At 45.0% G+C, this 26,376-nt stretch overlaps 2 protein-coding genes and 1 long non-coding RNA gene across 5 annotated transcripts; 1 reads left to right on the top strand and 2 right to left on the bottom strand.

The window, feature by feature from the left end:
• Positions 1-12,415: 12,415 nt before the first annotated feature.
• On the bottom strand, positions 12,416-14,365 carry LOC120966509 (uncharacterized). Its single transcript, XR_005760297.3, has 3 exons — positions 14,227-14,365; positions 14,105-14,143; positions 12,416-12,551 (listed from the first exon to the last, which is right to left on the bottom strand). It is a non-coding gene; the product is annotated as an uncharacterized lncRNA (long non-coding RNA).
• Positions 14,366-15,294: 929 nt separating this feature from the next.
• Positions 15,295-19,821, top strand: LOC109740565 (vesicle-associated protein 1-2). 2 transcript variants are annotated; one of them, XM_020299619.4, is made up of 8 exons: positions 15,295-15,633; positions 15,937-16,007; positions 17,453-17,534; positions 17,642-17,757; positions 17,881-18,009; positions 18,189-18,230; positions 18,999-19,079; positions 19,369-19,821. In XM_020299619.4, the coding sequence occupies exons 1-8, from the start codon at positions 15,576-15,578 to the stop codon at positions 19,474-19,476; spliced, it is 687 nt and encodes a 228-aa protein (XP_020155208.1). In that variant the 5' UTR covers positions 15,295-15,575; the 3' UTR covers positions 19,477-19,821. The 2 variants fall into 2 exon arrangements, with proteins under 2 accessions (XP_020155208.1, XP_045085885.1); XM_045229950.2 differs by having other exon boundaries at positions 15,322-15,633; positions 15,937-17,094.
• Positions 19,822-21,338: 1,517 nt separating this feature from the next.
• LOC109740564 (uncharacterized) lies at positions 21,339-26,186 on the bottom strand. Of its 2 annotated transcripts, none has more exons than XM_020299617.4 (8): positions 25,912-26,186; positions 25,096-25,361; positions 24,934-24,982; positions 23,693-24,315; positions 22,924-23,116; positions 22,635-22,699; positions 22,345-22,555; positions 21,339-22,189 (listed from the first exon to the last, which is right to left on the bottom strand). In XM_020299617.4, the coding sequence occupies exons 4-8, from the start codon at positions 24,001-24,003 to the stop codon at positions 21,530-21,532; spliced, it is 1,440 nt and encodes a 479-aa protein (XP_020155206.3). In that variant the 5' UTR covers positions 24,004-24,315; positions 24,934-24,982; positions 25,096-25,361; positions 25,912-26,186; the 3' UTR covers positions 21,339-21,529. The 2 variants fall into 2 exon arrangements, with proteins under 2 accessions (XP_020155206.3, XP_045085884.2); XM_045229949.2 differs by having other exon boundaries at positions 24,938-24,982.
• Between the last annotated feature and the right edge of the window lie 190 nt (positions 26,187-26,376).

Raw genomic sequence — 26,376 nt, 5'->3', positions numbered from 1 at the left:
TGGCAGTGCCAACTATTGCAATGTAATTATGTGGCCAAGTCCCACATTTTACGGAATCCTTTTGGCAGCTCAAATATTGCAGAGCATTTTTTCTGTAAAAAGAAAGGAAAAAGGAAAAGAGAGAAGCCACCCCCTTGCCCCACTGGGCTTTAGCCCACCCCAGCAAGCCGGCCCACCTTCCCCGCGTGGTCGATCCCCTTCCTCACTGCTCCTCCGACCGGGGCGCATCCCCGCCAGACCGGGCGCGCTGCCCCGTACTGCCACGTCGCCGACGAAGGGATAAGGGCAGCCCCGACGCCTCGGGCTCCCTCCCCACTCACCTGCCCTCCGCCCAGATCCATTCGCCCCCTCTCTCTTGCTCACTCGCTTTCCCCCTTTCCCCCCGAACGCTGCCGTCACCATTCGTCGTCGATCCCGCGGCCACCGGCCGGCCCGCGCCAAGCTGGAATGTCCATGAGCTCCACCGCGTTCGTCCTCATCGCCTGGGGCCAGCCGTTCCTGCGGGGGAGCACTGCAGGCCCCGGATCAAACCGGCGTCCGCCTCGGATCACCGGAGCTCCACCGCTTCGTTCGTCGCCTGCCCTGCGCTACAAAGCCGTCGAGGGCTTTTCTTAGCCGCACGGCGAGCTCCACCTCTCCTCCCTCCTCTTCCTGCTCGCCTTTGGGCATGTGCGCAACCGCCACCGCAACCGAGCTCCGGCCGCAGCCATTGCTGCCGTTGTGGTGCTCCCGAGCCGTTACGAGCTCGGCCGACTACCCTGGCGTGCTCCTCGTGCGCCGTAGACCCCGCCTAGTTGGTTAGTTTGGCCGCTCGCGCGCTCTAACGCCGAACCCGCTCGAGCCCGAACTCCGGCGCCGCTTTTGCTCGTCGCCGGCGCCGTTCCGGTCGTTCCCGGCCCCAGCCATCACCTCCATCTTGCGTGCGACGTCGAGCCGCGTTGAACGCATCTAGCTACGACCCCGGAAACCCCCTGTGCGCGAAACCCGACCCCTCTCACGACGTGCGCCGCTGCGGGAGGCTCGCCGGCGCAACTCCGGTAGCCAGCGCCGACGTGGCCGGCCGGGGCCACTCCCCTAGTCACTGCCTCGTAGGCCCTGGGAGCTCCGTTGACTGGGTTGACCCAGTCAACGTGCTGACTGGGCAGCCAGTGTCACTGACATGCGGTCCCCACTGCATAATTAGTTTAACTAAAATGTTTTTTATAATTAAAATTAATTGGTTAGTTAAATGAGTCACTGACATGTGGGGTCCAGTAGCTAATTAACTCTGCTTAGTTTAAATAAAACTCTGTTAGCCCCTATGTTTATGACAGGTGGGACCCACTGGCCAGTTTGACCAGTCAGCGGGTCTGTTGACCTGCTGATGTCCTGCTGACACTCTGCTGACGTCATAATTCCATTTCTGTTAATTTAAATAATTTTTGGAAATGCTAAAATCTTTGAAAAATCGTAGAAAAATAATCGTAACTCAGATGAAAAAGTTTTATATATGAAAGTTGCTCAGAACGATGAGACAAATACGAATACGTGATCTGTTTACCTGTTAGATGCCTCTAACTATCTAAACATGGAACTTTCCCCCTCCGGTCATCTGTCTCACATAGGTCCGGAACTGGGAAAACATTCCCGGTTGTTTTCCCCCTTCACCTATTTCGTGCAGCACTACGTTAGGTCGACCCTAGTTCTGCTTTTCGCCATGTCATGCTTAGTCATGTATCTGTGTGCTTTATATTTACTGTTTCTTCCCCCTCTTCTCTCTGGTAGACCCCGAGACCGATGCTGCCCCTGTGATCGACTACGTCACCGACGACTCTTCTTCCTTTGCAGCAGAGCTTCCAGGCAAGCCCCCCCCCCCTTTGATCATCCTGATATCGCCCATTCCATTCTCTCATGCTTGCATTAGATTTTGCTACTATAATTGATCGCTCCTATTCTGATGCATAGCCTGCTTTCGTAACCTGCTTATTATTACCTACCTGCTTATCCTAAACTGCTTAGTATAGGTTGGTTAGTGATCCATCAGTGACCCCCACCTTGTCACAGTTGCCCCGCTTTATGTTCGATGACTCGATCAACGTGATCGATGTCCAGGCCCCGACACCGCACATCACTCCTCTAGTTGTACGACTCTGTAAGGTTACTATCGAGTGCCGAGGGTGATCCCTCATCAGCACTTCTGATGTTAACCCTGTAGTGTAGCTATTCGGTCGTGGTCATCGAGGGTGATTCCTCTTTGACCACTCCCGATAATCACTCTGTCGTGCAACCCCTCAAGTGTGAACCTAGAGGGTGGTTCCTCTTATGTTCACCTTGATGATTACATCAAGTGGAATCCACCGAGGGTGGTTCCTCAGGGTTCCCCTTGGTGTTAGACACATAGTTACTATGGTTACTATGACTTTACACTGATCCATGTTACTAAAGACGGGTCGGCCCTGAGGGGTACCCGCGCGAGCTTAATTGCGAGTGATGTGGAGTCTGGTTGACCTGGAAGGTGCCCGCGAGATACTTACGAGGCATGGCCAGGCATTCTTAGCCCTTGCCGCAAGTCCTCGAGATGGGGCAACGGGGTCACATCGATTGTGAGTCTCTGCTCGTTACCGCGTGCTCCTAATCCACTATGATTTGGATATTTGATCCGAGGGGCCTCTGGCCTGATAGCACTAACCATCACGTGGGCATAGTATGGGCGTTCTGCGTCGTATGCATCAGCCGAAGCTTAATAGACGTCAGCGACTGACTGGCGCGCGCCGGGTTGGACTGCGTAAGCACCTGCCTTTTTTAGGAGGTAGCTAGGTCTGCTCACCGGCCGCGTACGCAACGTGCAGGAGTTCCCGGGGCGATGGCCCATGACCCCTGCGGGCATAGGTTTAGTCCGGCGTGCTGACCTCTCTATTAAGCCTAGGTCGGGTTGCAGCGTATTGTTTGGCCGAGGCCGGGCATGACCCAGGAAAGTGTGTCCGGCCGGAGTTAAGCGAGCGTGGTGGGTAAGTTGGTGCACCCCTGCAGGGAAGAAAACATCTATCGATAGCCTGTCCTCCGGTAATGGACACTTGGAGTTGTATCCCGATCGATACAACTAGAACCTGACACTTGAGGTGATAACTGGATAGTATGGCTCTGGGATTGCTTTCTCGCAGGGAGTCGAGAAAGTATCTCTGGCCGAGGTTGATAACACTACTACTACTTTACTTTATGCCACTCTTATCTCTTCTGATGCTGCAAGATGCTTGGAGCTGCTTGAAGATGCTAGTCTTCGATAGGCTAGGCTTTCCCCTTCTCTTATGACATTCTGCAGTTCAGTCCACATATACTACCCATTTCATTGACACCGATGCATATGCAGTGTAGATCCTTGCTTGCGAGTACTTTGGATGAGTACTCACGGTTGCTTTGCTCCCCCTTTTCCCCCCTTTTCCATTCTTCCCGGACGTCGCAACCAGATGGTGGAGCCCAGGATCCTGATGCCACCTTCGACGACGACTGCTACTACACTGAGGGTGCCTGCTACTATGTGGAGGCCGCCGACAACCAGGAGTAGTTAGGAGGCTCCCAGGCAGGAGGCCTTGCCTTTTCGATCGATGTTGCTTTTGTGCTAGCCTTCTTAAGGCAGACTTGTCTAACCTATGTGTGTACTCAGATATTGTTGCTTCCGCTGACTCTTGTGTATTCAAGCTTATGTATTCGAGCCCTCGAGGCCCATGGCTTGTAATATAAAGCTTGTTTTATTTTATTTGTGTCTAGAGTTGTGTTGTGATATCTTCCCGTGAGTCCTTGATCTTGATTGTACACATTTGCGTGTATGATTAGTGTACGATTGAATCAAGGGTGTCACATTAAGAGACAATATGATCATGCTTAAGTATTGGGTGTAGCTAATATTCGAGTGTGTTTCATGAATGGATCAATGTTTGAGCATGATGGGCTAGGGATAACTTATTTTAGCGTTGATATTTTGAAAGACATGGTTGCTTGTTGATATGCTTGAGTATCTAAATTATTATGTCAAAACTAGACTATTGCTTTGAATCACATAAAAGTCCAAATGTCCATGATATAAAGAAAAAAAATGATATGACATGATAAACAGCACCCCACATCAAAAATTCTGTTTTTATCACTTACCTACTTGAGGACGAGGAGTTAAGCTTGGGGATGCTGATACGTCTCCAACATATATATAATTTTTGATTGTTCCATGCTGTTTTATTATCAATCTTGGATGTTTTATAGTCATTTTATATCATTTTTTGGTACTAACCTATTGACATAGTGCCAAGTGCCAATTGCTATTTTCTGCATGTTTTTTACATCGCAGGAAATCAATATCAGACGGAGTCCAAATGCCACGAAACTTTACGATGATTTTTTATGGACCAAAAGGGAGAAGTTAGGCCCTGGTTGCAACTAGGGGAGTCCCGAGGAGGGGACAACCCACCAGGGCGCGCTAGGAGGCCCAGGCGCGCCCTGGTGGGTTGTGCCCACCTCGGGTGCCCCCCGGACCGCCTGTTTGCTCTATAAATACCCCAATATTCCAGAAACCCTAAAGGAGTCGACGAAATATTCATCCAGCCGTCGCAGAGTCCAGAACCACCAAATCCAATCTAGACACCATCTCGGATGGGGTTCACCACCTCCATTGGTGCCTCTCCGATGATGTGTGAGTAGTTCTTTGTAGACCTTCGGGTTCGTAGGTAGTAGCTAGATGGCTTTCTCTCTCTCTCTCTCGCTGAATTCTCAATACAATGATCCATTGGAGATCCATATGATGTAACTCTTTTTGCGGTGTGTTTATTGGGATCTGATGAACTTCGAGTTTATGATCAGTTATATCTTTTTATATCCATGAAAGTTATTTGAGTTTCTTTGATCTCTTATATGCATTATCTCTTATAGCCTCGCATTTCTTCTCCGATTTGGTTTTTTTGGCCAACTTGATCTATTTATCTTGCAATGGGAAGAGGTGCCCGGTAGTGGGTTCGATCTTACGGTGCTTTATCCCAGTGACAGAAAGGGAAACGACACGTGTGTATCGTTGCTACTAAGGATAAAAAGATGGGATCTATATCTACGCAATAGATAAACGGATCTTGTCTACATCATGTCATCGTTCTTATTGCATTACTCCGTTTTTCCATGAACTTAATACACTAGATGCATGCTGGATAGCAGTCGATGTGTGGAGTAATAGTAGTAGATGCAGGCAGGAGTCGGTCTACTAATCTTGGACGTGATGCCTATGTAATGATCATTGCCTGGATATCATCATAATTATTTGAAGTTCTATCAATTGCCCAACAGTAATTTGTTTACCCACTGTTTTCTATTTTTCTCGAGAGAAGCCACTAGTGAAACCTACGGCCCCCGGGTCTTCTTTCTCATATATTTGCTTGCGATCTACTTTTCCTTTGCATTTTTATTTAGATCTATTAAACCAAAAATACAAAAATACTTTGCTGCACTTTATTTTATTTGCGATCTATTATTTCAATCTATTACAAATTTCTGGCATCGTTACCCGAAAGGGATTGACAACCCCTTTAACACATCGGGTTGCGACGTGTTGTTATTTGTGTGCAGGTGCTGTTTACGTTGTGTTGCTTGGTTCTCCTACTAGTCCGATAACCTTGGTTTCACCACTGAGCGAAATACCTACCTTCGCTGTGCTACATCATCCCTTCCTCTTTGGGGAAATACCGACGTAGTCCTAGCAGACAGGAGCTTTCTGGCGCTATAGTTAGAGAGTAATCAGTATTTTGCGAAACAAAAAACATGCAACAAACAGCACTGAATGAATATGTTAGTCCCAAAAATAATATAAAATATTGCCAAAAGTACATGAAAGTTGTGGAATATTGGCATGACAGAATCATTTAGCAAGCATAGCCAAATTAAAACTCTGGATATCCCGAAAGCCCATTCCACCTCTGTTTTTAGGAACACACATCTTCCATCACGCAAACCAATGCATTTTACGTTGGTCTTCACTGTCAGCCCACCAGTAATGTGATATTGCATCAGTGATCCCTTTGCAAATTTCCTTGGGAAATTTGAATACACTCATCGCATATGTTGGAATGGCATGTGCCACCGCTTTAATCAAGGCCTCCTTACCCCCATAGGATAATGTTCTTTCTTTCCATCCATTAACAAGTTTCTGAATTCTCTCTATAAGGTGTTTGAAACAGTCAACACGGTCTACCCCAATCATAGATGGGAGACCCAGGTATTTATCAGAGAGGGATTCAGTCATTATACCAAGGATTTGACAAACAACCACTTTATCATCCACATCAGTATTGAGGCTAAAGTAAATAGATGACTTAACATCACTCACCATGTGAGCTGAAGCGGCACAATAGTCATCCAATATTCTCTTTAGGAATTAGCATTTCTATCATTTGCTTGCATCAATATAAGGGAGTCATCAGCAAATAATAGATGAGAAATTATCGGTGAGTCACGACAAACCTTTACTCCCTTTAGGTTACCCATTGCTTCTTCATGGGCAATTAAAGCAGACAGGCCTTCAGCACAAAGCAGGAATAGATAGGGAGATAGGGGATCCCCCTATCTCAATCCCTTGTAGAGCTAAATGGCGCAGTCTCGTTGGAATTAAACCTCGCTTTATATTCCACTAACGACACACAGGCCATGATGAGTTGCACCTAACGACCATCAAAGCCTAGCTTTAGTAACATGGCCTTTAGGAACACCCACTCCACACAATCACATGCTTTGTGCATATCTAATTTAACTGCACATGACCCAATTTTACCTTTCTTCTTCTTCTTCATTGCATGCAAGCATTCATACACCACAATTACATTATCAGTAATGATACGACCTGGCACAAAAGCACTTTGATTCTCGCTTATAATTTCTGGCAAGGAGATTTTCAATCTTGCAGCTAGCATCTTAGCAATCACCTTATAAACGACATTACACAAGCTGATGGGTCTGAACTGTGTTACCTTCTCTGGTTTGTGAACTTTGGGAATCATAACTATAGTAGTTGAATTCCATCCCTCTGGAATGACTCCGCTATTAATAGACTACAAAACTTCTTTCACCAGATCATCTCCTACAAGGTGCCAAATTTTTTTGTAGAAAATTGCATGTAGCCCGTCTGCCCGGGCGCTTTCAGATCGCCTATGCAACAAGGAACCCATTAGTGGGATAGTGCAGTATTGGTACGTTGCCCTTATTCGTTAGTTGTTTCTTTTTTTCTTTTGTTTATATTTTAAATACATATATTCCAAAATTTAATTTACTTCAATTTTGAAAATTTCTCACCTCATATTTAATAAAAGTTCATGCAGTATAAAAATAATCTTCACACAACTTCTAAAATATGTTGATAGCATTCCAAACTATGTTTGTGCCATTACAAAATGTTCACACATTTCAAAAATATGGTCGTCATATGTCAAATATTGTTTATGCAATGTAAAATACTCACATAAATTAGAAAAATAATATTATTCATACCACTCAAAAAAAATGTTTGTGCCATTTAGTAAGAAATGTTCACGTGTTTGCAAAAAATCTTTGTGACATTTTTAGAAAATGTTTATACAATGTAAAAAAAATTCGCTTAATTTTAGAAAAGATGTTTCATACCATTCAAAAATATGTGCGTGAAAATTGTAAAAATGTTCATACATTTAACAAATGTTTTGTGCATTTAAAAAATGTTCAATGTCTATTAAAGAAATGTTCACCATGTATGAAAATGTTCAAAATTGGTTCAAAAAATGTTCAATCTTTATCTAAAAAGTTTTAAACATGTTATGAAAAGATGTATTTTTTAAAAATCAGCGTGTATTTGAAAAAGAAAATAGAAAAACCAATGAAATCCAAAAATAAAGCGAGAAGAAACTAGAAGAAACAAACAAATATAACCACTGAAAACTAGTAGGAAAACACACACAATAAATGTGTGGAAGATCTAAAACCGGTTCATAGCGGTGCTTAGAACCTTCCCAGAAACTTGCAGTTGAGCCGTTTGAGTTGAGCCTATCTTCCATCTGGCAATAGGTTTTTCCTTAAAGAAAAAAAAGAAGGATCAGGCAGTAGGTTTTCTTTAGGGGCATCTCGCAGTAGGTTTTTTTAGTACATCTCCTAGTAGTTTTTTAGTGGAATCTCATAGTAGATGACATGAAGCTTTTGCGGAGGAGATAAGTCAGCATTGAACAAAATTACATGTGCTCGTAAATAAGCCCACAGAGAGTGTCCTTTGAAATCTCTCAATCACCGGTCAACGGTTAGCCCTTGTAAGGTCACTTCCTACTTTCTCGGCTGCTAACAAATGGCGCACTGCATGTGCATCGCTTGTCGGAACCTGAGAGTTACCCCCTTTTTCGTAGATACGTTTATACAAAATGGTTTTCTATTGAATCGTGCGTCCAAATATCGGACAGTTTTCACTGTTGGATTTCTTGTGTCAAGATCTTCGAAACTAGATCTCACGTTAATAGGTTATTGCGTTGAAACTGGGGAAAAAGGGAAAAATGAAATCCAAAAAATGAAAACCCTAAAAAATTCAGCAACTGGAAAAAAGAATAACAAAAAAATCAGAAGATAAAAACCGGAGCCATGAAGCACGATTGCGGTTTTCACTTTTTCTTTGGAAAGTCTAGTGGTGCTTTTCCCATTTATAGGGAAGCACAATCTGCTTCTCACGGAAGCTAAGGCGAATGTGCTTCCCGCGGAAGCAAATCTGTGCTCAGAAGTAAACCTGTGTTTCTTGTGGAAGCACAAAGTTTTTTATAAGAAGCACAAATGTGATTAACAAACAAAAAAATCTCAAAAACCTAAGAAAAGCCAAGCAAAAGCCAGAAGGCCAAAAAACCGGAAAAAACCATCTAAAACAAAAAAAACGTACTGAAAAATAAAAAACTGAAATCCAGATGGAACGTCCACCACGCGATACGTGGCGGTGGTTGAATGCACCACTTGACACGCTCTTAGACCACAAAAGCGACCCTTGGGGATTCCTGCAAGGTGTAATCGTTTGTTAGTTGGTCTTTTGAAATCTTTCCGCACGAGGGTGAAGTGCCTTTTTATGCAAGAAGAAAAAAGCGTAGCTTGTTTTCTCAAATGGCTTTGCTAATTCTCACCTCATCAACAAAGTCTTATCTAACTCCTACTCTACTTGATTAACCAAATAAAAATAAAAATAAAAAATCTTTCAAATCTTCATGTAGAATTCAAAAGTGTAGGAGTTAGATAAGACATAATTATTTCTTATCTATAGAAGAGAGCTAGATATACCCTTTCTCAAAATAATAATACTCCCCTCCGTTTTAAAATAAGTGTCGTGGTTTTAATACAAATTTAAACTAAAATCACAATACTTATTTTAGATCGGAGGAAATAGTAAACAAGTGCATTTTAGAAAGAAAACAAGTGCAGATTCAGAGAGAGAGAGAGAGAGAGAGAGAGAGAGAGAGAGAGAGAGAGAGAGATGAGGCCAGGAATGCAGATGTGCAGCACCCGAGGTCCAGTGCTCTCTATGTTTGAACATTTTTGGAAAGAAGATCGATCTCCCTTGGTTCAGTGCACGCACGTCCCACTCTCAACCAACCCAGCTGTCGACGACGGTCCTACATAGCAGCTGCCGTGACGAAACAAAAGTCCCCCGGCGAGGAAAATAATACCAAGGACCAGATCTCCATTTTCGACCCGTTGCTCGCGACCATGTCATGTCGCTGGACTGGACCGTGAATTCCGACCTGGCACCGTCGCAGTAAAAGCGACTCCTCACCTCTCTTCTCCTTTATTCTTCGGACGATTTGTAGCAGCATTTCGAACCAAGCACTACCGCCCATTCCCATTCCCAAGTTGAGGATGCGAGATCACAAACCCGTCGTTTGGTGTGACCGTTACGCATCGGTTGTGCCGGCGACCGGAGTACCGGACCAGCTGCTATGACTCCGCCGTGTACGTGGCCAGCGTTTGCCGCTATCCCGGACCACTGTTTGTCAGCAAGCTGGACTTCCTGCGGAGTCCACCGACGGTCATATATAACTCAAAGTCAGGGTAGACCATTTTTTTCTTCTCTTTTGTGAACACGTTTCTCGGATATTATTATTGATTCAGCACTAGTATAATCACACTGACCAAAAGAAACAGCTTTCTGCAGGGGCTTCCATTTTTATTTTTCCGTTTTAAGGACCGGGTCCAGGATTGCAAGAGTTTATTGCAGCCCAAAAATGCCATGTCCTATGTGCCTTTGAATCTGCTAATATCTTCGGCATGTTCCTTTGCACTTTGCAGGGAGTGCCATGTGATAGTGGATATTCTTGTTTGTTTGCATTACTGCAAATATGTCCATCGAAGGCAGATCGCACGTACTATATTCACCCAATAAAACAGGGAGATCGCATGTACTCAATATACCGCTGTTATATATTTTTAATTTGTTGTTATATATTGTCGAAAAAACATACTTTCGGCGTGGTGTGTTTAGATAGATATCAGAGGATACAGTGTAAGATTGACGATTTCAGTCGGACTTTACAGAGGGTGCGTAGAAACTACTACACACGCAAAGGGAGCAACCTCATGTTCTTTTCAACGCAGAAGACGTTGAAAATGACAGCGCGAACTAATTGTAAATCTGCCCTTTCGGAACGGTGCAGATTAATCGACGGCGTCCAACAAGAGAAGGGTGGAGCCAGGAGGTTCAAAGCGCAAGAAAAATTGACAGCTACAGAAGTCCGTAGTTATCTAGAACTGGTACTACCTTTTCTAGACTGGTCACTACAGGAACAGAGTACTCACACAAGATGGCCCAAAAGTCGTATACATCTGGGTTAATCCGGTCGAGTGCACAGCTTGGGTTACTGCTCTCAGACGTACTGTACGGGGCATGCATGCTTGCCATCTTGGTTGGGATCAGGATCACGAGTCGAAAGGGACCTCCTTCTCTTTTGACAACGGGTAGTACATTAATGGATCAACCATGAGCAGGTTACAGTTAACCTTGTTTGGTTGGAAGTCGTATGCCACTACCACAAAGAAGATAAATTTTGATATTCCTCATCGCGTATGGTTGGGAAAAACCGTCACTCAGGCAAACATCGCACACAGTTAAGTTCATTTAATTGTATGTACACGATGTGCATGTGCTCAGCCAAATTTACCTTCACGAAGCAGGCTTGAGCTTATAGACGAATAGCTGCAGCAGCGCTATTCGTCACCCTGGGTAAGAAATTCTTATTCCTCACCCCACCCATCTAGCAGGAACGCAACACACGGGAGGTAAAATTATGGATACTAGAGGCCGTTCCGTAGTTTACTACTTACGGCAGCATGGAGTGGAGTGTAATCTTACGGCCTGGAGTGCAATGTAATCATACGGAGAGGAGGCGTGGAGCACTAAGGGCATGCCCTGTATCTGTATGTAACATAATTTTACGGGAAGAGATTAGTAAATTACCTCGATATATCTGCTATACATGGGCATTGCGGCGTCATAATTGTCTCCCTATCACAGGTCAATTTAAAAAAAAAAACTTTATATTCAATTCCTAGGCCTGTAAGAAATTTGGAATCCAAAAAGCAAACAAGAGGTTCTAATTTTATTTTGACGGTAAAGAAACAAGTTCTATTAATTCAGATGAGAAACACGTCCTACTTGTATTTTATTTTGTGACACAAGAAACACGTTCTACTAATTCAGTTGAGATCCGAACGTAAGAAATTTGGCAGTAGACGTAAACAAGAGTATCTTCAACGTTCCATAAAAAAAGAGTATCTTCAACGTGTATGGTCCAGTAACTGAATGTCATGTCAACGTATGACTTACTTGTAAAATGATAGGCAAATGTAATAATTTATGCGGCATATTCCAAACTATTTTGTAATATTATTTCCGTCACACAACACTGAAGCCTGAAGGCCATCTCATCGACGTCATTTGTGGCTGACTCAATCTGATCTCAATACTCTACCTCATCAGAGGATCAAGGACATAGAGCTGAGCTTTTTTTTTAAAAGAAAGACTCGAGCTTAACCTGACTTTGAATTAACAAAGCGACCAGCCGGCTAGAATTACAATAACCACCAACACCTCTAAGAAAACACCAACAAACAAAGAAAAGAAAACAACAAAAGATACAAGGGGTTCAGCAAACCACTCACAAGTTACAACAAAAGCAACAAGCTAAGATAAACAACTAAGGCACATTTCCAGCTTAAAGTAGATGAAGCCCTTCTCGACGAACAAGACAGTAATCAGCAGCAAAAGCAGAGCCTTGGGAACGATGAACAACCAGCAGGAGAGGAAGCATCCTCGACATCACCATGGGCACAAGAGAAAATTAGTTGTGAGCTCATCCATCTCCGGAGGGCACTCCCTGCCCCCTCGCCTTGGCACAGGAGGCAACAATCCATCGGAAGATGGAGACGCTCCCTCGAGACCTCAGCTGAAAACAACCGCTGAGACCAACCGGATTACAAAATGACCACCGCTGAGACCAACCGGAATACAAAATGACCACCGCCACTGTGCTAAGCCGAGCTCATGGAGGTAGAAACTTCACCTGTTGAACAACACATCACACTCAAGGACGAGCAAATGCACAGAGGATGCTGCAAATGACAATAAGCAAAGCAACGGAGATAGCCGAGACAATACTTAGGAGCGACACCTAGTCTACAAGGAGTATCGGGCTCATGCCACCCCCGACACGCCACAGCAACTAGGGGACCCCTATGCCCTTCCAACAAGACCACGAAAGCAGCACACCGGCCAACCATATAAAAGAAGCAATTGGCAGCTGTAGAAATATTCATCTCACAGTCTGCACAGACAACCATAGCCTTCACCCTCCTCAGTTTATCACAAGAGATAAATTCATTCTCCAAAACATAAAAAATGTTGGCAATATCTCAGAATATTCATGCGTGTTGATTTATAAAATGGGCACAACTAACCTCCAAGTTCCTCATTGCACTGTAATGAAACAAAAAGTACCGAAAATAAAACCCAGCAAAGATTGACGCCCTGAAGAGGATCAGAATTCACCTCTTTGCAATGGAAATAAATCTAACTGGAAATTGGTACTAACCAAGCATTGCTCCGAACAGCATCAAACGAGAAAAAATTGACTACTTTGGATTCAGATAAATAATCAATGTTACTCATGCGGTCGGCTGAAGATATAATAGCTGGTTGCTTTTCTCAAAATAATCAATGTTACTCATGTAGAGAACTGTACGTACAGATTTTTTGCTAGCCTAAACTCCAGTCAGTTATTTTTGTTTCAATGCATGTCTCATTTTCCCATTGTTTCAATAGGCAGTACATTCTATATAGGATCATGTGGTGCCGTTTTCTTGACTAGTGGTAAACTAATACCCATCTCCAAATGGCACGAAAGAAATAGCTTTATTTCCCTGACTGATATGTAACTGAGGTTGTTGTTCATGTCGCAAGTAGGCATCACATGCAGAGCAATCAGAGGACGCACCGGCCTACCATGGCAATTCTTATGCACTTGTCTAACTACTTGAGTTAGCTTCTGAAAATTGTGTGGAAAATAAAATGATTAACGAAATGCAGTGTTCTCAGCTGTCACTTAGAAGTACATGGGACTGAAACAAGGTGATAACATCAGCTCCATGCTTCAATTGGTTATATGGTGTAAGCCTGAAGAAACTGTATGCCATTTGCATTACTCCGACTAGAATCACGACTATTATCAATATTCATACTCTCCCAACATGAACTTAAAAAACAGTAACACAACCAGAGCTTCCAAAAACATTGCATGTCTAATATAAATCAGAGTGTGTTCCTAAGAAAAAACAATAAAAAAAAGTATACCATGCAAACACGAGCACGCATATAGCAGGTATGACATTTCGTCTCATGATCTCTCCATACTACCGATTCGACAGAAATCGAACACCGATTTAGCAATTTGGAAAGAACCAGTTCCCTAAGAGTTGTAACCCTGGTCCTTAATTAATGAAATTCCATTTCAGGTTGGATACCCCCTTCCCTTATTGCTTCAGAAAAACAGAAAATTTGGAAAGAACACAAACATAAAAGAAGTGTAAATATATTGGAACTGGGATCAGGGTTTCTCACATCCTCCCATGAGCTCCCCACCTGCAACCTTGCGGCTTCCTGTGGATGAGTATTACACACATCAATGACTCGCTCAACTCCATGCACCACACTCAGAAAGGTATCTGAAACACAAAGTTCACCTCAAATGGGGTGCTATATGGCTGTTGCCGCTCTCCACATCTAGGAGATGGCACACGTGCCCCCTCGTCCATGTCAGCTTCTGCCTACTTCCCAGGATACTTCTTCTCCATCTTCTTCCTAAACTACTGCAGCTTCAGGCAGACAACCCCAAACACTCAATCAGCCTGAAAATCGAAAAAAAATCCTAAAAATAAAAATAGAAAACGTTGGACTCAGTACCTTCTAGCACCTCAACACACTTACCGCAGAGCCGCCGCATCCATTCACGGTAGAGCCACCGCGACCACCATATATACAAGGGCCGCCCAACATCGACATCAGCCGTTGAGCACCATGCCGCCCCGCCTGCCCGCCGACCACCGCACTATTGATCCCACGAGCAGCCCCTCACCGCATCGCCTGATTGGAATAGAACGGGAGGTGGGCCGCCAACACCGAGCAGTATCCACGAGCACCGCTGAAGATTTGCCGCCGAGGACCTCCCGTTAACGTTCGGCGCGCGCTGTCCAGACTCCAGAAACCGCTCGTATAGAATAGGATGGGGAACGGGGTATCTCCCAATCCCCACGATCAGCTAACTATCAAGGGAAAAGTAAAATTACAGCGGTAAGGAGGAAAAGTAAAATTACATCGGTGCTAGTAGAAATTTACAGCGGTACGACAGTGTCTTGGTTCGGTTTAGCCCAACCTCCGTCTAGGTCGATCGACCAGGGTGATGGAAAACTATTATTTCATGAATTATACGCCATGCACTAATAAAAATCACCTGCCATAATGGGCCTAGGTGCCCCAAACAATTTACCTATATATATATATATATATATATATGTTAATTTTCGCAAAGACCTAGTAGTATACTTCAACGCTTGTGACATTTGAATTGACTGATGGACCGGTGGAAATGCAAATGCCATGATGTAACCACGGAACCACCTCCTGAAAGAAGCCCACGCTCCGTTTCTTCCCTTCACACCCGTTAATTCTCCGCCGGGGAAAACGTGAGAGCAAGAGAAAAATTTCTAAAAGTTGACAAGAAAGTACTCCTAGTAGTATACTTACATATGAAAGGGTAGAAAGCGACGTCCATTTCTCTCGAACTCTCGATGTGGGTATATACGCACGTTGCCTACCGCGAGCAGGTGGCTCCTGTTTCCCTCACAAATTCGGCCCAGAAATTCCATGTTTCCACATCTTCCTCCGCTTCCTCCTCTGCTGCTCCAGGAATAGAAGAGGCGAATAGCGGGGACAGGGGGTGCGCAGGCAGAGGGGATCGAGAATATCCCAGCTTCCCAAACCCCACTCTAGCTAGACCCGTGCCGATTGATTTCCGGCTGAAATTCTGCGGAAGATGAGCTCCGAGTCCAGGGAGCTGCTCGGAATCGACCCCAACGAGCTCCGCTTCGCCTGTACGTTCTCTCGCCTTTCTTTCTTTATTTCTTTGTTTCTTGTCCTGAATTGCTTCAATTTTACAGTACTTGTTATTTCGGCAGTTTCGGTGGGTTTCCGCGTAAAATATTTCTGCTTCCAAGTTCGTGACATGAAAGTCTTTTTTGTGGGGCTGATTTTGATGTTTCTCCTCTCTTGTTTTTCCTGACTTTGAGGCTCTCTTTTCAGCACTTCTTTTTTTTGGGTGTTATTATGATCGTATTTGTTCGCTCACTTTGCTAACTCTCCCCGTTTCTGTTTCCTCTGTTTATTCGACCATGCAGTCGAGCTAAAGAAGCAGATCTCGTGTTCACTGCATCTGACAAACAGGACAGACCAATACATCGCCTTCAAGGTGATCGAATCATTCTGATTGCTGTTTATTTGTTTCGCTCAAAATCTGAGCAAATTTACAGTCATCTTCCATCTAAGAAACAATATGGTCAGATGGTACCGAAATGAGCCCGCTCCCCCCGCGTCGCCCCCGCTCGGGCGACTCGGGCGGGATCGCAACCCTAGCCGCCGGGGGCTCCTCGTCCTTCCTTCCCTCCCTCCGCCGCCGTCGAAGGACGCCGCCGGCCTATAGCCCGGGGGCTGACGGCGGTGGCGGGGGCCTTTCCTCTCTCCTGCGTCATGGGGGCGGTGCGGAGCCCCGCGGCGTGTGGTGGCACGGCCGATCTGGCCTTGGTGGCGCGGCAGGCCTGCCTTGACCGGCGGCGGCGAGGCAGCCGCCTCGGCCTAGGGTGGCGGCGGTGGCGAGTGCGGCGGCCGGCCCTGCTTCGGGCAGCGGCGGCGCCGGGTCTGCGGCGACAGACCATCTGACCTCGGATCGGCGGTGGCGGCATGGAGGGCCTGGTGGTGGGTCGGCGCCATGTGTGGTTTGCCCTCAGGACAGATCTGATCTGGCCGATGCGGCTTGCTCGATGTGCGGCGGCTCAGATTGGCGGCGACCCGTGCACACGATGCTTGATGGAGGTTCTTCGAGCGGATCCGGGTGAAAACCTCGTTCTCGGCTTGATGCCAAGACCGGCGTTGGCGGCACTCTTTTGTGTCATTACCTTCTTGAAGGCATCGCCGTGGAGAAGTTTCAGACCTCTATCCGCTACCTCCGGGGGAAACCCTAGATCAGTAGATCGGATGACGGCGGCGTGTTGGTGTCGTTTCCTCCTTGGGGGCGTCATTCTTGGAGGTGTACACGGGATCGAGGGACCAGTGGGCGGCTTTTTTGGTAGAGCTGTGATTCATCCTACACATTGATGACGGCGGATCTCGGTGGCGTGGCGCAGTGGAGACTAGGCACCCGATGCGCGGTGATAGACTCGCGCAGGAGGAGGCAGTTGTCTGGCGTCATGGTGGCGCCGATGGCAGAGTGGCCTGACAAGGTAGAAGCCTCAATATCTGCTCTGAAGACGGACGTGTGGAAGATGGCGGCGACGACACATGTGAGTGCGTCAGACCAGTTTATGCCCCAGACCCGGTATGTGGCTTGGCTAGGGCTTCTGGCTTTTGATGATAGGCTTAGGTGAGTGGTCTATGTATTTGGCCCAGCTAGCACCCCTTCATCATATGGATAGGAGTAGTGGCATATGTTGCCAAGATGGCGGATTCAGGCATATTGTTGTAATACTTTATAAGGTCCTCGAGAATAATCAATGAAGTGGCCGCATGCATCTCCCAGATGCAGAGGCCGGGGGTCATCCTCCTTTTCTAAAAAAAAATCTAAGAAAAAACTTACAGTTCTGTACAAAAATGTACTGTGGTAGTGACTCCTACTAAATTAGTGCAACCTTAGGTCTGTAGGTTAAGACAACGAGCCCAAAGAAGTACTGTGTCCGGCCAAACAACGGCATTGTGGCGCCGCGATCCACATTTGATGTTCTCGGTAAGTCGATGGACGGCATCAGTCAATCACTATGCATGTTGTTTTCTTGAAGCATCAGCTATCTATGCTAAGGTCTTGTCTTGTGCTCTCTGAATTGTTGTTTTCAGTAACCATGCAAGCACAGCGGGAGGCGCCGCCGGATATGCAATGCAGGGACAAGTTCCTTGTGCAGAGTGCCGTGGTCAGCCAGGACATTTCACCAAAGGATATCAACGGAGACATGGTACCCCATGTTATACTAGGCTGACTTCTATGTTTTATAGTACCATCTATTGTCAGTTTTCCTTTTCTTTTGGCGGGGAATTGTCAGTTCACCTTGAATAACCCTAGTGAGGTATTTTTGTAGTTCACCAAAGAATCGGGCAATGTGGTGGACGAGGTGAAGCTGCAGGTTGTTTATGCTCCACCGTCGAAACCGACGTCCGTAAATGAGGGTTCTGATCAGGAAAGTCTGGGCAGTTGGAGTTATCAAGAGGTAAAATCTTGATCTTATAGGTGCTCCCTACGGCTGTAACAACATCAGCTAAGTTTTCTTATTGCTGTCAAACTGTCAACTGAATTACTGTAGCAGATAATAACCCACGGTCATTCTCTGTTAGCCCTGTACCGACTAAATTCCAGTAGCAGATAATGAGTGCTGTTCTTTCTTTGCAGACAACAAGAGAACTTGCAGAACCAGAAACAATACCGTCTGACGTAAGCTCCCTATCAACAAAAATTCAACAAGCTATGTCTGAATCTTACTCTACGGATCGGTCTTTTGAATCTCACATGAAAGATTAGAAAGACTGAACTAACTCCTATTGGCCACGTCGGTGACTACTGCTAGAGAGGACACATCTAATAGTTTTGGTGTTTTTAAGAACACTAAGATTGTTAAATTTTTTTAGAAATCAACCATGGTGTATACAGTGTTGGTCGTCCAATATATCTTAGCATTCTTGAAGAAATCTGTGATGCAATTATATTCTTCAACTGCATTTTCTCATAACTCAAAACTTTTTACTTCCACATCGTCTTAGCCTATTTATGTCTTATCTTATGCCATATCATTTTGCACTATCATGCAGGTATTGTCCATGTTCAGTTATCACTCAATAAATGTGTTGAAAACATTTCATTTCTGAATTCAACCATGTTCTTTTCATTCCTTCCAAGTTCCAACCCCACCTCATATGCTAAATTTATAGTTGCTATTTGATCATGTTTTGTGAGTCGACATCTGTTACCTTTCTATTTATTGTGGTCTTTCTTTCCTATTTAGCTAGTCATATTTTTTCGTTATTAGTTGGAATTTCTATGTACTGTGCAATTGCTTGAATTTGGGAGGTGGTATCTACTATGTTGGAACTCAATGTGTCATTGTTCTGTACGTACTGTGTACTAAGTTCTCTTTAGCATTTCTGATGTTGCCCGGTGATGCCAAAGAACAACACATTGATCTCGTTATTTATATCTGTGCAGCCCTTGGCATTAATTTTGAAGTTGATGAAGGAGGAGAAGAATTTTGCTGTTCAAGAGAACAATAAGCTTCGAGAGGAACTGGTTAGTGGGTTGTACCTGATACTGATAATTCTACCTAGCTTTGTAGTAAAAATATTCACTCGTTGCTTTTACATTGCCTAAACGTGGTTTTGGATTTGCGCTTTGTGTCTTCAAGTACTATTGCATTTCATGATCTCAACAAGTGCAGAACTCTGCACCTATTTCCTGATCATTACGTTTTCATTACTTCTCTGTTACATCGTTTTCTGCATTTCAGTGAGATCTCCATGCCGGCATACAGTTTAGTTCAGTTTTTGACAAAGTTTATTGGTTCATTGATTAAATGCAGCGTCTCCTAAGACGGGAAATCAGCAGGCAGAACGTTGGTTTCTCGCTACTTTTCGTGCTCGTGGCGGCTATTCTAGGCATCCTACTAGGCTTCTTCATGAAGAGATGAGCTTGTGTAACCATGCAGGTTGTTTCAGTTCTCTGTCAAGACCTGAATACCATACGTGCTCTCGGTCTTGTTAGCCATATGTACAACTCATGGCCTCTTATCTTAGGATCTGATGCCTCTTGTAATTTTTTAGTTCATATTAGCTGCTATAGTCACTCAATAAGTTGCCAGTCGCCCTAAGCTCCCGGTATTTGTGTCAGCTTGTTAGTGGCCCTACGGTTTAGCCTATTCGATTAGGTAAATATTATGGCTAATTATTTGCATCTTTTGGCACCTGTAAACAGAATAGTTGCTTTGGTACTATGGCTTTGCAGTAATATATACTCCCTCCGTAAAGAAATATAAGAGTGTTTAGATCACTAAAGAAATATAAGAGTGTTACTAAATTATATGTAGAAGTACATTACTATATTATTTGTAGAAGTTATCTTGTTACTTTCATCATATGACAAATGCTGCAGTATGTCTTTCAGGCATTTCTCACTTGAATAGTAGAAACTGAGACTGGTATGTGGTTTGCCCAGCCCAGTAGGTTCCTTTTATGCAAGGTTTGTCCTGGTTGGGAACTTGAAAGAGAGCATTTGGACCTAGCCATAATCTCTATGGAGTGTTGACCCTGCAGAATCATAGTTGAGTCCTGGCTGATATACATGATCAGGAGTTCCTGAATTCTGCTGCTTCGTTGTCGAGACTTCATCTGTCGCGTGGCCAACGGTTTGGTTAATGTGTGTCGATGCGCAGTCGGTGTCCTGTTGATATATGCTGACTTCGATACATAAATGCTCCATTTTTTCTCTTTTATTAAACCATAAAATGAGTGCGCTTTTCTAGAAGAAGAAAAATGCACTGTCGCTTACGCTTAAGTACAGTACAAAACAGAAGTATGAGTATAATGTAAAAAAAACAGAAGTATGAGCAGGCCTAGCTTTCCATGCTAATGCTAAGCTCCTTTTTTTGGCGAGGACTAATGCTAAGCTCCTTGAGAATGAAAAAATGCTCTAAATGTTCAAACACGTGCAAAATTGTCTGTAATTGTATCGTACTAAAACTTCAGTACTTTTTTTCGAGAGCACGTAAAATTAAAATAGAAGGCAGGGGTAAAATATAAGAACCATGAATCGGTTACATTTGTCCTAAGTCAAACTAGTTAATGGTGTCAAAAGCGCTCATATATTATGGGACGGAGGGAGTATATTCCAGAACCATGAATCGGTTGCGAGATCTTATGGGTTTTCAGCTCTAGCCTACCCAGTTTGTTTGGGACTAGAGGCTTTGTTGTTGTTGCTGTTGTTGTTGTTGTTATTATTGTTGTTGTTGCAACTAGTTTAAGTTTGACCAACTATATAGAAAAATGTGCTACGATCTACAAAACCAAATACACATAATATAAAAATCTATTTCATAAAGAATCTCATGGGGCTAATTTGGTGTTCCAGATGTTAATATATTTTTCTATAGACTTGGTCAAAATTTTAACAAGTTTGACTTAGGACAAACCTAGAACTTCAATTATTTTGGAACAGAGGTAATAGCTTCTTTTGGTAAGCGAGACCACAACAAGCAGTCATAATACCCTGCAAACTTAAAGTTGGATATCTGATAACAGGCATATTCATTTTGGTCTTGAAGTTTAAGAAACGTAATTGCAGATGTAAAGAACATTGTCGCAGTAGGTTAACCCAAAATAACGCATTCACTATGGACATAATCGATCAAAGGAATGGCAAAAAAAAGAACATAATCTTAATAGGATTTCTAATACCCTTACAAAATATATTGCTCCAACTAAAATAACAAATGGAAACAAAGGCTAATGTAAAAAAAATCTTCAACAAGACGTAAATGGAAGGGGATCAGCGAGATACAAAATAATCTTTAACTTTTCTAGATGTTACACGTATGAACATTCAAATAAGAAGCTGTTGATATTACAATACAAAATTAGTACAACCATGAATACTAAAAAATTGAGCAAACTTTATACGTGAGTCCTCGGGGAAGTAAAAAAACTAGGGAGTTCTCAACGATTGCTATCCTCAAGTTTTGAAGCATTTCACTCCTTGGGCTTTGAAGCATTTCGCTCCTCGGGATTGCTATCCTCGGGTTTTGAAGCATTTCGCTCCTCGGGATTGCTATCCTCAGGTTTTGAAGCATTTCGTTCCTCGGGCTTTGAAGCATTTCGCTCCTCGGGATTGCTATCCTCAGGTTTTGAAGCATTTCGCTCCTCGGGCTTTGAAGCATTTCGCTCCTCGGGATTGCTATCCTTAGGTTTTGAAGCATTTCGCTCCCCGGGATTGCTATCCTCAGGTTTTGAAGCATTTCGCTCCCCGGGATTGCTATCCTCAGGTTTTGAAGCATTTCGCTCCTCGAGCTTTGAAGCATTTTGATCCAACGTTTCGACCTGTTTAATTGACTTTTCTTTCCTCTGTTGTAGCTTTTTGTATTCCTCAGGGCTGAAGGGAGGAGGCAGATTGCATGGGCCTGCAACGTTCGCAGACTTCACCATGGAGTCTTGCATAAACTTCTTCTCCCGACCTATGGCTTGGCAGGCCAAAGATTCGGGACAGACCTCAACAGCTTCAGGTGGCTTGGTTGGCTTGAATCTTAGGAGCTTAGCATACTCAGTTAAGAGGTGAAACATGTAATCGTATATATAGTCCATACTAAGTTCTTGTTGAATGAACTTGCTTGCCTTCTTTCCTATTTGCTGTGCCTGTGAACAGTTTTTGAAGGGGAGGTGTGAGAAACATGTTATAAGCATACAAAATGTTGAGTGGCATGATATTTTCTACAAAAGAACAATGTGTTTCAGCTCATAGAAAAGCCAGTATGGTCATTGTAGCTGCTAGATAGTGCTGCATAGCATACCTTTTTCTTGTGAGAATTTCCCCAGTCAACAGCATACTTTATGGAGCCACACTTATTGTCATCTCGAACTGGCCAATAATGCTGAGTGGGCATCAGCACCCTTGAGAAGAAATCGTAGTATTTTGGTTTAATCACCAGCGTCATCGAATCACAAGCTAGGATATACTTCTCACTGACTGACCATGCTGATCCTTCAATGTAGATCTTGTACCTATCACCCATCATAACAACTTCAATACTGACGACAGAACAAACAAGTCTTGCCTAACTTTTAATGAAAGAAAACGAACCTATGGGTGCATTGACTGGCCAAATTTGATTTCTTGTATCCTGCCTTGCTTTCTTTGATCCAATCCTAAATGAGAATGCAAAAGTAAAAACTCTATTCAGCCATAGGCATCATCAAAATTATTTTCTTTGGAAAAAAGGCTAAGCTCTAGGATCAGAAGGATTAGAAGATTTGTAAAAAAAAGATTTGACAAGATATAATAGGGTTTTCTACTTGTGAGAATAAAATGGAATGTTAAAACTCCCTTCAAGTATAACAGAGTGCACTGCAACATAAACACAAACAAGTACCTGTTTGAAAATCCGTGCATTCCATTCTTGTTTACTGGACACATTACACTTAACCAGCTCTTGCCTTATAGCTGCGACATCTGGATTCCCTTTCCAGTAAGCATAAGGTTCTCTATCTATCCATCTCACCCTCTTATTGCCTTCATTCAAATCCTTCTGCAGTGCATCCCACGGCTTTATGTTTATCTCGGCCCTGTAAGCACAGAAGTTAATTTAAGCATTTGTACTTTGTTTAAAAAAATCAAAGCATAGAAAAACAGAGCTAATTTTGGTTCACCATTTACTATTAACTTAAACTTATATACTTCCCAAGATACTGAACTTCAGGAAAGTGTACTGCTCTTTCTTCCCTTGTTTCCGGTTTGCGTTCATTGATTTACTCTCATAGCAACAGAACAGGGGACCCAGTTGATACTAAAGTAAAGATATGCATCCACGTTTCATGCATGCACAAAATATACTGTAGTCAGTACGACAGAGATATGTTTATCGGCCATGACTATTTTGAAGTTTGGGAAGTCCTTGGGCCTGTCAACGAATCAAAACTTATGTACTCCAAACCATGTGTCACATGAAGAACATTGTCTTTGTACTATTCATTCCTAGTAAAAACATGATTATCATAACAGTAATGGTGCATGAATCACAGGTGATGATTCAAGACTCCGGTCTCATTGCATTATTAGCGAGCAGCAACTCAGATGTTAGGAAGGAATGCCAAAATGCGTAAGAAATATAAGAGCGAAAGAAGGGAGGAGCAGTTGCTTACCAGCCCCAGAAGGACCAGTCCGGGAAGACCACGTCGAGCGTCTCGTTGTCGCCGCAGTAGCGGAAAAGCGGCGGCATGGCGGTGGCGTTGTCCCCCTGGTACTCGTCGGCGTGGACAACCGGCCAGTCCACGCAGTCGAACATGAGGTCGAGGTCGGGGACGCGGCCAGGGTAGCGGCGGAGCAGCTGGAGGATGCCCCAGATGGTGAAGAGGTCGCGCGTCTGGAAGGCCGGCGCGATGCGCTCGATGTAGGCGCGGCCGCGGAGCACGACGAGGCGGAAGTTGGCGGTGGCGCGCGCGCGGTCGAGCATCGCGCGCGTGATGCCCCCCGCCGCGCGCCATGGGTGGAGGTCCTCGTGGATGAAGCGGAAGTAGGTGGGGCAGGTGGCGTTGGCGTCCGCGTCGGCGTCGGCGGCGGGGGGGATCGGCTGGGGGTCGGGGACGGAGGCGCAGGTGGCGTTGGAGGAGAGCGCGAGGGAGAGGGTCTGGGAGATGTTGCTGGGGATGTCGGGGTCGCGGGTGAGCGGCGGCGCCGAGCAGGAGAGGGAGTAGGTGGGGCGCGGCGGCGGCGGGCCGGCCGGGATGGCGGGGATGGAGGTGGTTAGCGTGGCCGTCAGGATTGCCTGCACGGAGATCGGATCGACGGCTGTGAGTATTCCTGTTTGAAAAGCTGATATTTCGCAGCAAATTTGAAATTCCAGTGTTCTACACAAGCCAACAGCATTGTATCCTGCGTGAAAAATGTTGTTATAATTCCATATATGCAGAAAATTATCCTTTCTTAAACAAATATTCTTGGACGAATCAACCCTGTAAAGTTCATTGTTGATAAGAAAATAGTCGCTTATATAGTCCCCTCTGTCCTATAATCTAAGATATTTTTTGACACTAGACTAGTGCCGAAAAACGTCCTACATTATAGAACGAAGGGAGTACAAATTTAGTGCATAATTATACTAATACTAAATAAACGACAGTAATATGAATCGGAGGCAGTAACGTAATTCCTGTCTGTCATCAAAACATTTCCTAGCCTAGGAAGAGTGATCTGGTGTTGGAAACAAGAACTTATAGTAGTACTGAAGCATCTACACTACCGATGTTCAAAAGTATATTAAATTACGAACAGAGAGAAGGAAAAAGCATAGGATATATATACTGTATGCATGTACCCATGTCACTCTCTCTAGTGGAGAGTAAAATAAGTTATTTGATTCAAAATAAGAAGGTTGTGAGCTTACCTACCGGCTGTGTGCGCCACTGATCCAGATTGGTGATTGCCAGATGAGTCTGCACGCATGATGACAAATCAAATCCGTGTAAGTAAGAGCCTAACGGATCCTTAAGTGGTGGTTCTTCCCTAAACATTCGCAACTTGCGAGCAAAAAAAAGGCCGGACTCACGGTGGTGGTGATCCAACGGGCGGAGACGAGGACGCCGACCACGACGACGAAGAAGAAGAGGAAGATGGCGGTGGTGACCGGCGACGAAGGACCGGCCTTGCTCCACCTCCGGGCGTCAGGGACGGCGGCGGCGGCGTCGGCGGCAGCCGTGGCCATCGCCCGCCTGGCCGCCCTCGACCTCCCTTCCACCTCTGCGTCTGCCTGCTTCGCGATTTATCTGCAAGTTTGTTTCCCTCCGCGGTTGGCTGGGCTGGCTCAGCTGCCTCCTGAAAACAGAAAGGGCAGACGAATGGAGTGAGCCCGTGCCCCGTGCGTCATCGCGGAAGAACGTTGCGTTTCGCGCCGATCGCTCAGGAGGAGGCGTCCACGTAGCTGCAGCCTGCACTGCAGGTGTCTTGGGCCAGGACGCGGTCAGCACAAGTTTGTTTCGCTCACGTGAGGTGGATGGACGGTGCTTCCCTCGGAGAAAGAAAATGCGACGTGGACCATTTGGATTTGTGCTACTAGCATGTCCTGTCTCTGCGGCCCTATCCCTAGCATGTCCTCGTCGGTGTTCCATTTCGGGGAACGCATCGTCTTATCGTGAGCCTTCATTCCACACACACGTGAGCTTCATGTACTATGCTATGCAGATTATATCATGGTAATGCCTTGTAATAAAGGGCACGACAAACGACGCGATTTTCAAGACCTAAACCACGAGGCCAAGGCAGACAGATGCTGCGTCTGCTCCCAACACGGACGGAAACGGGAGCGAAATCTGACGGAGATTCCACGGAGGGGATCGTCAAAACAAGAAGGGAGAAAAGGCATGACCTTCTAGGCGCCCAACATCAATCGGCAGGTCCCCTTGCCGCTGCCGCCGTTCATGGCCGGCTACAAGAGATCGCCTTGGTGCGTACGTCTCTCTCTTCCGGCGCTCCCCTGGCGTGGCACCCACACGCCGGAATGGCCCGGCAGCGACTGAGATGATGACCGGGGCCAGTCCCGGGTGCCTTCACTACTGGAAGAACCAAGTGGTGGGGAAGGCTCCGAAGATGCGCGCGCGCGCGCGCATGTCTAGCTGGATCTCACTGGTTTGGAGGAAGACCGGAGCCGCAGGAGCATGTCTAAGCCTCAATATAAGGACGCCTTCGCATGGGCTGCCATGACTATGTCAAACTATCTGAGTGCATTTTTTTTCCCTTTTTATTATTATTACGGTAGGGAGACAGGTCAAAAGGCGAACCAGATTCGCGGGCGTGATGACAGGTCAACAGCTACGAACCTGATTCCTTATAC

This window comes from Aegilops tauschii, chromosome 6, assembly GCF_002575655.3.
Source record: "Aegilops tauschii subsp. strangulata cultivar AL8/78 chromosome 6, Aet v6.0, whole genome shotgun sequence".
Taxonomy (NCBI): Eukaryota; Viridiplantae; Streptophyta; class Magnoliopsida; order Poales; family Poaceae; genus Aegilops; species Aegilops tauschii.
The sequence above is the reverse complement of the archived record's forward strand: the minus strand, read 5'-3'. Positions and strand labels throughout refer to the sequence as shown.